We start from the raw sequence: 14,783 nt of genomic DNA on the forward strand, positions 1-14,783 counted from the left end.
AATGAATAATTTTAAAAGTGAAACTTTTAACAATTACGCACAAAGAAATTTAAAGAAGACCTGTTTCACCAATTTACTTAATGGCTTTAACTGCACTAAAAAAAGGGGAAAAACAAAGAAATAGACATCATTCAGGATGGTGCCATATTAGTTTCAGGTAAAAATAACGTAGACAATAATACTTTGTTAGGTTCGTATCTCCTTATATTCAACAACACATTTATAATAAATAATATAACCCACATAAATGATAAGGGTAAAATTCTAAAATACATATCGCATCATAAATATAGCGATTTTGAATTAGTTGATTATGTACAATCGAATGATAAGCAATTTTCTTTTGATAATGTTAATATTTTAAATCCCCTTATAACATTAGGCAATACGGCCTTACCATTAACAACATTATTTTTAATCATTTTGATATTGATAATGTTATTTTACTTCGGCTATAAGTTAACCAAATTTGTACTTATTAAATCAATAAGAATACCGACAGAAGAAATAGTGGAAAGCAGCATTCAAATACTATCAAAAGAAATTAGAGCTCTATCAGAACTTCAAAATCTATCGGGACGAAACATTTAAGAATGGGGGGAGTTAACCTACCCAATTCTATTGAGCTCTTATACGAGTTGTAAGCAATCTTTGGCTTTCTAAAACGAAAACAATTTCAATCTTGGGCCTCCGCCTAATTGATTTCTAAGATGTACAATCTCAATGGCTCCAGCCACAATCCCAATCGTTGACACTCGCCTAAATGGAAAAACAATGTTTGCCCACAGCCGGCTTTCTGCAGATCCTGCACTTTGTGCATTTTACAGTTCTCTCTTTGGATGACGAAATCCAATACTCGGGATGACGAAATCAATTGAGATGTTTATAGAAAAACTATTCCCGAAAGGGATCGACGATGCAAAGATCGAAAAGTTCAAGTCAGTCTTGATCCAGAAGCGACACCGAAAAGTCGAGCTAAAAACTAAGATCGCGCAAACCCTTTGTCCGGAATCCTTTGTGACCCTCAACTTAAATCTATATCTGTGAACTTAGAAGTTAAATAAAAACTTTTTAAAAACGCAATCCGCTACCGCAGTTATTTAATTTGTATGCAAGGAGGACGTCACGAATAAATATTTATAGAATATGTATCCTTGAAATGTAATAAACGGTTTAAGACGTTGTTTTTGGGGTAATTTTGTTAAAGACAGTAAAAATTTGTATACTTGCAAGTCATGGAAAACAATTGACGACCGATAACGTTGCTTATTCGCTGTCCGATGGAAATTCCAATCTGCTATTGAGGAGATAAGTGTCGAACGATTGTAACCAGAAACTAGCGTGAAGTCACATATGGATTCATTCATTCCAGGGCAAACATTTCAAGTAGGAACATTAAGATGTCGCTTCCGACAGTATTCTGTTTTATAGTTTCACTCAGTTTTGCTGAGGCACAGCGAGGGGCGTTGGTGAACACTTTGGAGGCGCTCCAGGGTGAGGTATCCTTTCAGTCAGTGCTCCTGGTGCAGAACAAGGATGATACCGATACCTGCTGGACCACGGGGGATCTGGACATTGGTATTCCCATCCTAAACTTAGATGCGAGGCAAAATTTTAACCTGAAAAAAAGTTTTAACGCGAATATGCTGGCCCTGGCTTGCTTGGGAGACGGTATTATGAGCGCTTTGTATGCAAATCTTGAGGAGATCCGCGAAACTCCGACCCTCCTTGTGGTGGCGCAGGACACAAATTTCAGCGCTCTATTCGCAGAGTGTCGTTCGTACCACATGCTCAATGTCGTGGCTGTGTGGGGCGGCCGCGATCGTGAGTTTATATATAGCTATCGGGCCTTTCCGCACTTGGAAGTGGTCAGGCGTCGTCTGAGGCCCATCCGCCGGTACTTTGAGCCGCAGGTAAGAGATCTCGCAGGTCACCCCATCGACGTCATACCGTACAGCGTCTTGCCACGCACTTTGATCTTTCGAGATGCACATGGAGATCGTCAGATAACTGGCTACCTCGTTCAGTTCTACAGAAACTTCGCCAGGAGCTTAAACACCACTCTGAGGTATCTATGGCACCTTATGCCGCTGGACGAGATGCCTGTTCAAGATGTAATACTGGCCACAGTAAATGAAAGTCATGTAGATTTCCCACTCGTTCTTTCCAACCTCGACCCCGAGCCGTTCCTTGCCAGCAGTGTGTTGGAGGTTTCCAACTGGTTTCTCATCCTCCCCGTGGAGCCAAATGTGCCGCGCTCCAGTCTCTACTTTAGCCTCAGGGGATGGCCCTCCTTTCTTGCCCTGATGCTTCTTCAGGCCCTGCTGCTTGGCAATGCCCATCATCTGGACTCGGGAATGTCGCTCGCATTGAGCTTCGGACACATCTTCGGCGACCACGTGCTGAGGGCCATCCTAGCCCAGTCGTTTCTGTGGCCGCGGCGGCTCTCCTTCAGTCGCACACTCCTCTACATCATGCTGATGGTGGCAGGCCTCATCATCAGCACCTTCTACAGCGCCAATCTGTCGACCGTGCTAGTCGAACCGCCAGCAGCCTATCGGATACGCAGCTACGAGGACCTGCGCACAAACCGCGTCAAGATACTTCTCTCTGAACAAGAGGTGCCCCTAATGAACGCCACCAATAACAATAACAATAACACGAGTACAAGGACACCTTTGAGATAATCCCGTCGACGGTTGAGTTTTTGACCGTGCGTTGGAGTGCGTTGAACAACTCCTATGCCTATCCCGTGACCAGCACCCTGTGGCCGTTTCTCCATATAAAGCAGTCCCACCTGCAGCGTACGATCTTTCGCCGATCGCAAGAGATATTTTTTCTGGAGTTTATGGCACTCACCGCACCCATGCAAAAGAATTCTATCTTTCGCAAAGTGTTCAACCAATATGTGGCCAACACCCACGCCAGTGGACTGTACGATCTATGGTTCAGGCAGTCCTTCTAGGAGCTCGTTCGAATGGGAATGCTGAACTACAGTGAGGAGGCAGATCAGGAGACCTATCACGATCTTATTTGGGAGGACTATATCTACATATGGCTCGTCTATATCGGAGGAACTGTCACCAGTATGCTGGTGTTTATGCTGGAGCTAATATTCTTTGTGTTAAAACCAAACAAACCGAAAATACTAGTCCCTTTATAAACTTTTAATTGCCCTCTAAAGGATGGCTTAAACACCGGTTTTTCCATGTTCTATGAGGGCTTGTGTAAAAATAAAAATACAGCCGCATGTTGCAATTTCAAACACTTTTTGCAAAAGCATTTTTATTCAAGTTTCACATATCTCTGCTCACTGCATCATTAAATGTTTTTCCTTTTTCTTTTACTTTTACTTGTCTTATTTTCGTTTTTGTTTTTATGTTTTTACGTTTTTGTTAATAATATTTTTTAATATGTTATAATTAGGATTTTTGTTTTAATGGAATTACATATATAATATATGCATATATCATATGCCTCCAGTGTCTGTCTGTATTATCCTCGCTTCTTGTGGTGTGGTTTTGTGTGCTGTGTTGTGGTGAAGTGTGGTATGGTGTGGCGTGGGTTTCGCTATTCCTTTAAACTGGGTCTTCGGTGCCCCAAAGCAACGGAAAAAGAATGAACAAATATTGGATTCTTATGCGAAAGAAGTTAAATGCAGGTGCAGCTATGTCTCATTTAGAAAAACGCGCAAAGTGTGTAATTTTGAATGCATTTAATTGTATTATGAGTGAGGCTTTCGAGCTGAAAATTGATTTGATTCTTTTTTTCGTGTTTTTAATCATTAATTTGGTAAGATTAGAGTCAACCCAACCTTGTTTCGTACTGTCTAAAAACGTAGAACTATAAAAGGGTTCTCTCTTTTTTGGGGGCTTTTCTTTTTTTTCTCTTGTTTATTTTTTTTTTTAGTTTAAGGTAAATTCTGCAAAAGCAATTACCAAAAAATTAGGGCTTCAATTACAATTATAATTTGTAATAATTAATGATAAAAATATCGCATTTGCTTGGCAAAGGAAAATAAATGTTTACTTTTTGTTTTTGTTTTTGTTTTGTACATTTGCATAAATATTATTCAATTGCATAATTTTATTTTTCTTATCTTTTGTTTTCTTGTTGTATGTGTGTGTGTGTGTGTTTGTAAATTCATATTGCATTCAAGTGCCTGTGTGACTGAGTTGTGTATGTTTAAATCCGAATACTACCATTTTCTGAAAACTATAGCCAAATTCATTGCCGCTCCGATTGTCATATTCCCTTGGGAATATGCTCTCTCTTGATCGAAGATACCATTTGTATAACTTAGGATCGGATCGAACAGAAATCAAATGAGGAATAAATATGGTTAAATGAGGGTTATAATAACTATATGTTGTATGCCATGCCATCCTAAATATTTGCCATCATTTATAACTATGTATTTTCATGTAATTTCATTTTTCATATATCATCTTTCATTTTCTTGTCTTGTCCATTTCGGGTACTGTACTGTTTTAACTATACATTGTGTGTGTGTGTGGGTGTCTGTACGTACGAGTATTTCTAGGCGTAAAATTTTAATTTTACAAATTTCGTGTGAGTTTTGCTCGGTTTTGTTTTTAATAGTTTTTACTCTTTTCTTTTCTTTTGCTTTCCCATTTTTAGTTTTCTGTTCTTGGAAACTTGTTTAAAAGTTAAGCTCAATAATCTTAAATTATGTATGTATTTGCTTTATTTTCGGGCTAATTTGTATACACGCCTTTTCTCAAACTATTTCCTTATTACTGTCTCATTTCGTGCCTTGTATCCATTGTAATAATATTCTAAAAAAGTTTAAATATTGCATTGTGTACACCCCTGGTTTTGGTTATATTCAATTCGATTTAGTTTCTTTTCTTGCTGCCTTTACTGTGATTTCATATTAGTTTTTTGTTTATTCTTTGTTTGTTTTTTACTACTGGAAACAATTTACACTTAGTTACAACACTGTCTTGTAATTGCTAACATTTTAATACTCATGAACTCTCCACAAGAGATGGATGCATATTTTCCCGTGTACATTATTCGGTTCTGTTCTCTTCTCTTCTGTTCTATTCTTTCTTTACTTTTCTTTTCGTTTTTGCTTTTACCATGTAAATTACGTGTAGGTTGCTTGCACTTGATTTCTTCGTCAAAGGATTAGCATTAGATTGGAGTGGGTGTGAAACGCCTTTTAACTACGGCGTGTAATGGGGTTTACATTATTAGTATATATATGTCTAAATGTATATACGTAGAGTGAGTGGATCAATTGTTAATAGAGGTTACATCAATTATATATATATATATTTTTTTTTTTTTTAAGTATATATTTATGCTTATGTGTAAACATTCAAATTATGCCCGGATTTTTTCGGGGCGTAGCTCCAGATGCCATCGCTTCATACTTTTCTACTTAAATATGCCATAGGGGGTTTAGGGTTTAGGGTCGATGTGTGGGGTGGGGTGTGGTGTAGCGTGGTGTATGTAAATACATTCAAGAAATTGTTGTGTACGCAGTGTGTTATTTAGGCCCGAAGCTGACTCCGAGAAGCTTCACTTCTGCTCGCTAAGTTCAACAGTAAAGACAAACATCTAATTCCAAAAAAACGCTAATGAATGTTAAGAAACTGTTAGGTAATGCCTAAGTCTAATGCCTAGAAATCTGCTCCTTTGAATGAGAGAGATCGAGCACGAATTCTTGGTTTAGCTTTTGTTTCTGATCTTGTGTCTCTAAAAATTTCAACTGTGTTGCAAAATCTTTTGCCTACGTCTAAATGTCAATGTGCCGGATCCTTTCCTTTCCCTTCATTTTTTTTCCTTCTTCTTTCCTGCTGCCTGGATGTACGTTTTGCTGCACAATATAATTTCTCGTAAATATCTATATATGTAGGTATATATGTGTGTATATTGTATGTTTGTGGGTTTCAAGTAAACTCCTGCTGCAAAATCTGCTGCCTTGCCGCCAATAACTCAGGATCTAATAGTAGAATATTTGACCGGCCTTCTGGCGCTTACGCTCCTCCAGCTTGCGATTGATCTCCTGCTGTCGCTCGGCCTTGCTAAGGGCTCGGGCCACGTACAAGAACTTGTTGTCGCCCAGCTGTTTGCCATGTAGTCCAATGACGGCGGCCAGCGCCGATTGTGGGTTCTCAAAAGCCACAAATCCGAACCGGCGTGAGCGTCCCTCCTCGTCGAGCATCAACTGCAATGATTAAAAACGAAAATATGCTGTTATCATCTATTCGAAATCGATAGTAAACAAATCAAGCTGTCGATAGGGGCTCCCGCTCGCGCCCATTAAGACGACTGCAATCCACACTTTCTTGGGGTTATCCGGCCGGGCCGGCCCTCCCCTCTATTGTCGACGTATTCCCACGACCCGCGAGCAGTGGGCATGCGCGCGGCAAAGGGAAGAGCGAATTTAAGAGCAGATAGTGGGAAACTGTGCCACATGGTTTTCCATCTGCAGTTCACTCTCTCTGCCGCTCTCCCTCTTGGCAATCGGCTTTCGCCAATCCACCCACACGGACATCACCCACGCCATGCGAACAGGCTGGACGGACGGTCGGGAAGTGTAAGGTTGTAAGTAGACAATCAAAACATAACGAACCTTGTGACTGGTGATGCGCCCATAGGGCTCGAACATCTCGCGCAAGTGCTGCTCGGTGAACTCCTCGCTGAGATTCTTCACGTACAGATTCTTGAAGTGGGTCGCCTTCTCCTGTTCACGGTCCCGCCGAGGAATGAACTTGACCACATGAACCTTCTGATTATTGCACAGCATTCCATTGACCTTCTCGATGGCCGCACGGGCGGCTTCCTCCGAGTCGAAGTGCACAAAGCCGTAGCCGCGTGAGTTGCCATCCTCGTCCTTGGCCACATTGCAGTTGAGAATGTTACCGAACACGGAGAAGGTGTCGTACACCGCCTTGTTGTCGATCGACCGCTCCAAATTCTTGATGTAGATCTTGCCGCTGTCCGGAGAGATGGTACTGCTCCCAGTGCTGCCGCTGGCCAACGCGCCGGCGGAGTGCGACGAGCTGGTGGTGTGCCCGCTGGTCACCGAACTATGCCCGTGCCGGCCGAGAACGGCCGCAGCGGCCAGATGATTGCTGGCCGCGTGTCCACCGCCGACATGGCCCAGGTGGCCGGCGGCAGCGTGATGGTGCAACTGCTGCTGATGATGTGCAGCGGCCAGCGTATGATGGTTCAGCGCCGGCTGCTGCTGGTGATAGTTTGCCGGGTTGCCACGGAACGTCATCGAGTTGACGAACATGATGGCTGGCTGTTTGTGGAGCGTGGTGGCAGTTAATAAAGTGCAGGTGCTGTAAGGTGGTGTGTGGTGGCTTTGGCTGAGAATTTTGACGGTCTTCGGCAGCGCGTTGTGGTATTGTGTTGACTCTGCTCTTGGTCTTGTTCTGGCGCTTGCCCCTGCCCCTTGCCTCTTGTGCCGTGTTTGTTTTTGGTGCTGCTCGTTTTCTGATTGGTACTCGTTTTCTGATTGGTACTCGTTTCGTATCTCTGTGTTCGCACTCGGCCCTCGGATGCGTTATGCTCTGCTTTGAATTTATTTTCGATTTTAATTGGAAATGCAAATACAAAAATATCAATTGCAGGCTGAAAATCCACTCACCAGGTTCTTAGCTCACACGTTGCCCGTTCCACTGCAATACAAATTCTCTGAAAAAATCGTTTTTCTCTCGCCCAGACTCTTTTTCACCGTTCTCTCTCTCTCTTTCTGTAATTTTTCTGGGCTTTCACTTTTGGCTGTCGCTGTCGCTGTGGACTTGGGCTTATCTTACGCGTACACGCTGCAAACGAATGGATGCGACTTATTCTATGTTTCAGCAATAGCAATATAAAAGGACTCTCTAGCGTCGGCCTCTATTCTTTATTATTTAATTTTGTATTGTATGCAAAAACTTGTCGCTCCTTGCGTGCATGGTATAACTGTAACAGGTACGGCCCCGCTCTTCGGTGGCCTAAGTTGCTGACCCCTCTCTTTACGATAAATGTGTACCAGCTCAGCCATTTTAGCCTTACAAAAATATCAATTTTGAGGTCAGCTTGTTTTAGCCTTAAATGCATATTGCATCTTTTCTGAATCTAAACCATTTTTTTTAATGATCTTTGCTCATAATTATTCGGGTAATTTTAATTGTACTATAATTCGTATATGTATTGATTCCCTTTGCATAACATTTAGCCTATTTATTTTTGGCTATAGCCATTTTAGACATTTTTTTTTAACATTCTGGCAGCACTGCGCGATATTCTCACAAATGCGGAGCTGCTCACAAGAGCGTAAAATCTCATCAGTTATCAATACACACGGGCGCAAAATACAGCCTCACTTAAATTTCCATCAACAAATCTGAATTTATTATTATTTATTAAGTTTATTATGGACCTGGAACACATGCTAGCGAATCCTCTGGCAAGCGATTGCAATCCTCAGTGCAATCCCAGCGTCTACGTAGAAGAGATAAACGTAGGCTCGACGATGACAATGCTGCCACCGATCATCAGCCCCCAGGAAACACTTGTCATTGTATTAGTGAATTGGCTAATATCTTCCAAGCAGATCGGCAGCACAGCCTGCTTGCGCTTCAAATACCTACGCAAAACCGATCGGTTGTGCCAAGCAGCGAGTTCATATCCATGCACGATCTCCTGCTAAGTCAGTCCGATAACGGCACCCCGGAGGAGAAGCAAGAAGCCCCAGTGCACATAACCGAGCTGATATTACGAGACTTTTGCTCATCCCCCACATACGAAGAGGAGGAGAATATACCAATCTGCGACTCACCTCCGTGGTTTCGCTTTCAAAAGAAAACAATCAAAACCTACAGCCGCAAGCCACCAACTAGGAAACAGCAAACAGTTGCTGCCGAAGAATATCACTTATATCTCCAACTCAGCATGGATTTATAAGGCGGCGATCAACCACCACGAACTTGTTAGAGTTTACCTCTTTCATTATTAAAGGCTTTCAAGGTAACTTACAGACGGATGTTATTTACACCGACTTTAGTAAAGCATTCGACTCTGTAAACCATTCCCTTTTAGCGCATAAACTTGACCTTTTAGGGTTTCCGCCCAACCTCCTGAGATGGATTTCTAGCTATCTTTGTTCCAGGTCTCAAAAACTCCCTCTCTTTACCAGTAATGGTTTCTTCGGGAGTACCCCAGGGCAGCCATCTAGGCCCCTTACTCTTCACACTCTTTATTAATGACTTGCCTTCAGTATTAACATACTCTCGAGTACTTATGTATGCGGATGATGTTAAACTCTGTGTCCAGTACAAGGACATCTCATTTCATTCTCGCTTGCAATCCGATCTCAATAACTTTCAGTCATGGTGTTGTGCAAACCTATTACACCTTAATGCCTCGAAATGCAAAGTTATGACATTTCATCGTTCTAGCCCTTTGTTGGCTCCCTACACCCTATTTGGTGGTTCTCTTGAGAGAATTACCCTGGTGGATGATCTGGGTGTTATGTTAGACCCCAAGTTAAAGTTTTCCGAACACATTTCTACCATGGTAAACAAGGCCATGGGCGTGCTTGGGTTTATAAAGAGGTGGTCAAAGGAATTTGACGACCCCTAGATAACAAAGACTCTCTATACCTCGCTTGTTCGTCCGATCTTAGAATACGGCTCCTGTGTATGGTGCCCTCAGTACAAAGTACACCAGGACCGTATAGAATCAGTACAGAAAAACTTTTTACTCTTTGCTCTGCGGGGCCTTAACTGGGATGCGGGTGTAAGACTCCCATCTTACTCTAGTAGACTACTATTAGTAAACCTCCCATCCTTAGTTAACCGTAGAAAAATGCTTGGTGTGATATTTATGCACAACTTGATCAGGGGTGACATAGACAGCCCTGATCTGTTGTGGTATTTGTATTTTGATTGCATGCTTAGTTTCTTAGTAATCTTAGTGATAATTTTCCTCGAATGTTAGTCTAATAGCTATCTTTCTTGCATGTTCGCGTTTGGTTCGGCTACGCACCGCGCGTCATGCGGCAGCGCCCCTCGGTCGATTGGGCGGGAGGAGGGCTGCGGTTAGCCTGGGATCCGCGCGTAACAGCCTTCTGCTGGTGTCACACGGGCCACTTGACGGTGCAGTAACTGCAACGCCTCTTGAAAGATGCAGTCATTGCATGTCAACGTCCAAAAAAAAAAAAAAAAAAAAAAGAAGACGAAGAGGATCGATTGAGCTGCTCCTCCGGGCTCGCGGTACAAGAGGATCACACAGCCGTAGCCCATGTGCCGGCGACGACGGCATTGTGTGGATTAGATGCCAATAGCTCACAAATGATTTGTGAAAATCTTTTAAATTTAAGCGAATAACTCGGATTCATCTGTGGAGTGCACATCTGTAGAATTTGAAAATCTGGAGGAGGACCTTCTGAAGCACGGCTACACTTACGAAGCTTCTGAAGTCTGTGATATAAAACAACCCCCAGGTGAAGGACACAATTAATAAAATATTTCTGCCATTAACCAATTTTATTACCAGGAAACGAAACGAACACTCTTTTTGGCGAGAGTGAGAGTATTCGTAGGACATCCCCGACAAACGACAATTCGGAAATGGGTAAGACAACATCTCTCACCATTTACGAGCGATTTCATCTATCAGTTTCTTTACAGATGCCAAAGCTTGTCAGAAGGTGATTCGTTTCTGGCGAATTATAACACCGAAAAGATGTCATTGAGTATATAAAATCGGATAAATCTGATGTAAAACCCACCAAGCGGTTGGAAAACCCCCAACAGAGCACCTACTTTACATTGGAAGACATCCCAATGAGTGAGTGGCAAACCATAATGGAGGTTCCCGATGTATCAAGTATCAAAACGGAAGCGTCGGACAATCAAAGTATTAAATTAGAGGAAATGGGAAAAATTGAAGCAAGGTTCCTCGAGGAAATTCCGGATTGGAAGCCGAAAGCCATTGCGTTGCGTACTGCCTCAAACAAACCGAGTGAGGTGTCTGAGGAGAATGCAAAGAAAGCAGCCAAGCTGCTGTCTGATATCCAGGCCGCAAGTGATACTCAGTTCCTTCAAGAAATTACTTTAAGCCAATGGCCAGGCATGGATGTCCCAGAAGCCATCTCAGAGGTTGTCGGCTTCCGAACAGCGTCAAACAAACTAATTGAGATTGCTGAGGAGATGAAAAAGAGAGGAGCCATGCTGCTGGCTGATGTCGAATTCGGAGAAACGGATCCACCGAAACATACACGTGAAATCCGAGATAAGGAATGCTTCTCCGAGTATATGGGAATAGCTGTTGGATTCCGAACAGCCTCAAACAGACCAATTGAAGTGTCTGAGGAGAATACAAAGAAGGCAGCCAAGCTGATGGCTAATATCCAGGTTGCAAGTGATACTCAGTTTCTTCAAGAAATTACTTTAAACCAATGGCCAGGCATGGATGTCCCAGAAGCCATCTCAGAGGTTTTCGGCTTCCGAACAGCGTCAAACAAACCAATTCAGATTTCTGAGAAGATGAAAAAGAGAGGAGCCATGCTGCTGGCTAACGTCCATGCGACAGAACAGCTAAATTATCCGAGTGACGCACAGTTCCGGAAAGAAATGGACCTGACTGAATTGGATATTCCAGAGATAGTTAGCTTCAGAACAGCCACGAGTAAACCGATCGAAGTTGCGCAGGAGATGATAATGAAACCTGCCGAATTGATGGCCGATGTCGAAGCTGAATCAACAAATGAGCCAAGTCTGAAGAGTCCTAAGACATTTGCCTCAAGCGAAGCCACGGAGGTAATGGATGCATTAACTGGAGATGGACTTCCATTAAATTGTGAGCCTGAATGCCTGCCGGAGATGTCAGATTATCTTTCCGGTGATGATTTCAAGGGTTTCCCATCGGGCAAATGCCAGCCAATGGACTTATTTGGTCTCCATGTATTTCCCAGACTATCACAGACAGTAGAGTATTCATCTGAGAAGGCTCCCGCAAATGATGCCAGATCTGGGGCACCTAAGCAACGACGAGAGACTTCCGACGGAATCCCCTCGAGCAAGCGTCGACGTCGAAACGCAGAGCCCCAACTTTCATCCTCCCCACAGCAAAAACCGCAGAACGGTCACAGCTCTCCAAAACAACGTCGTGGCACAGTGCATTGGGAACCCCCAATGAACTCGCAGAGTATCCCCGCCTCTTTGTCGCAACTGGCAGAGCGTTCGCCCCTCGACCGCACCACAAAGACGTCCGTGATTGGACGCCGGAATCTGTTGTCGCTTAGCAAACGACGCAAGCGGGTCAGCACCGTTGGTGAATGCCAGGCCCAGGACACTGTCACTCCGCTTAAGCCCCGCTTTGCCCCGATGTCTGCTTCGACCAGCACGCCGCTGTCTAACAGGAATATAAACCTGGTTGAGGAATACCGCGGTGGAGAGGACGTCTCTCCCATTTGCATGCCCCTTCAGAAAGCTCCCCGCATTGGCTTGAGTCGCAGTCGATATTAGCAATGTTTTGTTTTTAGATTTCTACTTAGTCGCAGTCCGCTACATACATAACATATGTACATCCAGATATCCAGAACTTCCTAATGTATATACCTATATTAAAATTTATAACATATAACTACTTATAAGCAAGTAAGAACAAAGATATAAGATAACAATCGAAGAGTGTAATTAAAAAATACTCGTAAATGCGAAGTCATGTGAGGCATTACATTGTAAAGATTAGTTCAGAAACAAAATTAAGTTGGGCCAAAACACTGGACAATTATTTAATTCGAAGCATAATACCAATTAAGGCCTATTGTCATAGCGCTGCTTGACCAATTCCCACACAAAGACCAGCATTGAGAACACCAGGCCCAATGCCCACAGGAAAAAGTCAAAGAAATAAAACTCCATGTCATAGGCCTTGGCGGAGGGCCGGAGAAGCATTCCTTATCTCGGATTTCACGTGTATGTTTCGGTGGATCCGTTTCTCCGAATTCGACATCAGCCAGCAGCATGGCTCCTCTCTTTTTCATCTCCTCAGCAATCTCAATTAGTTTGTTTGACGCTGTTCGGAAGCCGACAACCTCTGAGATGGCTTCTGGGACATCCATGCCTGGCCATTGGCTTAAAGTAATTTCTTGAAGGAACTGAGTATCACTTGCGGCCTGGATATCAGACAGCAGCTTGGCTGCTTTCTTTGCATTCTCCTCAGACACCTCACTCGGTTTGTTTGAGGCAGTACGCAACGCAATGGCTTTCGGCTTCCAATCCGGAATTTCCTCGAGGAACCTCGCTTCAATTTTTCCCATTTCCTCTAATTTAATACTTTGATTGTCCGACGCTTCCGTTTTGATACTTGATACATCGGGAACCTCCATTATGGTTTGCCACTCACTCATTGGGATGTCTTCCAATGTAAAGTAGGTGCTCTGTTGGGGGTTTTCCAACCGCTTGGTGGGTTTTACATCAGATTTATCCGATTTTATATACTCAATGACATCTTTTCGGTGTTATAATTCGCCAGAAACGAATCACCTTCTGACAAGCTTTGGCATCTGTAAAGAAACTGATAGATGAAATCGCTCGTAAATGGTGAGAGATGTTGTCTTACCCATTTCCGAATTGTCGTTTGTCGGGGATGTCCTACGAATACTCTCACTCTCGCCAAAAAGAGTGTTCGTTTCGTTTCCTGGTAATAAAATTGGTTAATGGCAGAAATATTTTATTAATTGTATCCTTCACCTGGGGGTTGTTTTATATCACAGACTTCCCGCAAGTGATACTCAGTTCCTTCAAGAAATTACTTTAAGCCAATGGCCTGGCATGGATGTCCCAGAAGCCATCTCAGAGGTTGTCGGCTTCCGAACAGCGTCAAACAAACTAATTGAGATTGCTGAGGAGATGAAAAAGAGAGGAGCCATGCTGCTGGCTGATGTCGAATTCGGAGAAACGGATCCACCGAAACATACACGTGAAATCCGAGATAAGGAATGCTTCTCCGAGTATATGGGAATAGCTGTTGGATTCCGAACAGCCTCAAACAGACCAATTGAAGTGTCTGAGGAGAATACAAAGAAGGCAGCCAAGCTGATGGCTAATATCCAGGTTGCAAGTGATACTCAGTTTCTTCAAGAAATTACTTTAAACCAATGGCCAGGCATGGATGTCCCAGAAGCCATCTCAGAGGTTTTCGGCTTCCGAACAGCGTCAAACAAACCAATTCAGATTTCTGAGAAGATGAAAAAGAGAGGAGCCATGCTGCTGGCTAACGTCCATGCGACAGAACAGCTAAATTATCCGAGTGACGCACAGTTCCGGAAAGAAATGGACCTGACTGAATTGGATATTCCAGAGATAGTTAGCTTCAGAACAGCCACGAGTAAACCGATCGAAGTTGCGCAGGAGATGATAATGAAACCTGCCGAATTGATGGCCGATGTCGAAGCTGAATCAACAAATGAGCCAAGTCTGAAGAGTCCTAAGACATTTGCCTCAAGCGAAGCCACGGAGGTAATGGATGCATTAACTGGAGATGTACTTCCATTAAATTGTGAGCCTGAATGCCTGCCGGAGATGTCAGATTATCTTTCCGGTGATGATTTCAAGGGTTTCCCATCGGGCAAATGCCAGCCAATGGACTTATTTGGTCTCCATGTATTTCCCAGACTATCACAGACAGTAGAGTATCCCCCTCGAGCAAGCGTCGACGTCGAAACGCAGAGCCCCGACTGCTAAACTAGGCTTCGCAGTGCGCCACTTTGAGCGCTGCTGCAGGGACGTTATGTACTCCTCCTTCCA

At 43.3% G+C, this 14,783-nt stretch overlaps 3 protein-coding genes and 1 long non-coding RNA gene across 5 annotated transcripts; 2 read left to right on the top strand and 2 right to left on the bottom strand.

Moving 5' to 3' along the window:
* The first annotated feature begins 1,400 nt into the window (after positions 1-1,400).
* LOC108158071 lies at positions 1,401-2,965 on the top strand. The gene is made up of 2 exons (XM_033397654.1): positions 1,401-2,621; positions 2,684-2,965. Exons 1-2 carry the CDS (start codon positions 1,401-1,403, stop codon positions 2,963-2,965), a joined length of 1,503 nt encoding a protein of 500 aa, XP_033253545.1.
* A 1,458-nt stretch (positions 2,966-4,423) lies between these two features.
* LOC117193198 (polyadenylate-binding protein-like) lies at positions 4,424-7,952 on the bottom strand. Of its 2 annotated transcripts, none has more exons than XM_033397949.1 (3): positions 7,631-7,952; positions 6,608-7,553; positions 4,424-6,199 (listed from the first exon to the last, which is right to left on the bottom strand). In XM_033397949.1, the coding sequence occupies exons 2-3, from the start codon at positions 7,271-7,273 to the stop codon at positions 5,975-5,977; spliced, it is 891 nt and encodes a 296-aa protein (XP_033253840.1). In that variant the 5' UTR covers positions 7,274-7,553; positions 7,631-7,952; the 3' UTR covers positions 4,424-5,974. The 2 variants fall into 2 exon arrangements, with proteins under 2 accessions (XP_033253840.1, XP_033253839.1); XM_033397948.1 differs by having other exon boundaries at positions 6,608-7,556.
* A 2,237-nt stretch (positions 7,953-10,189) lies between these two features.
* Positions 10,190-12,692, top strand: LOC117193300 (breast cancer type 2 susceptibility protein homolog). The gene is made up of 3 exons (XM_033398039.1): positions 10,190-10,471; positions 10,525-10,602; positions 10,659-12,692. Exon 3 carries the CDS (start codon positions 10,815-10,817, stop codon positions 12,495-12,497), a length of 1,683 nt encoding a protein of 560 aa, XP_033253930.1. The 5' UTR covers positions 10,190-10,471; positions 10,525-10,602; positions 10,659-10,814; the 3' UTR covers positions 12,498-12,692.
* A 229-nt stretch (positions 12,693-12,921) lies between these two features.
* Positions 12,922-13,762, bottom strand: LOC117193301. The gene is made up of 3 exons (XR_004474566.1): positions 13,728-13,762; positions 13,597-13,674; positions 12,922-13,540 (listed from the first exon to the last, which is right to left on the bottom strand). It is a non-coding gene; the product is annotated as an uncharacterized LOC117193301 (long non-coding RNA).
* Between the last annotated feature and the right edge of the window lie 1,021 nt (positions 13,763-14,783).

The sequence above is a fragment of the Drosophila miranda genome (assembly GCF_003369915.1).
Source record: "Drosophila miranda strain MSH22 chromosome Y unlocalized genomic scaffold, D.miranda_PacBio2.1 Contig_Y2_pilon, whole genome shotgun sequence".
NCBI classification, from domain to species: Eukaryota; Metazoa; Arthropoda; class Insecta; order Diptera; family Drosophilidae; genus Drosophila; species Drosophila miranda.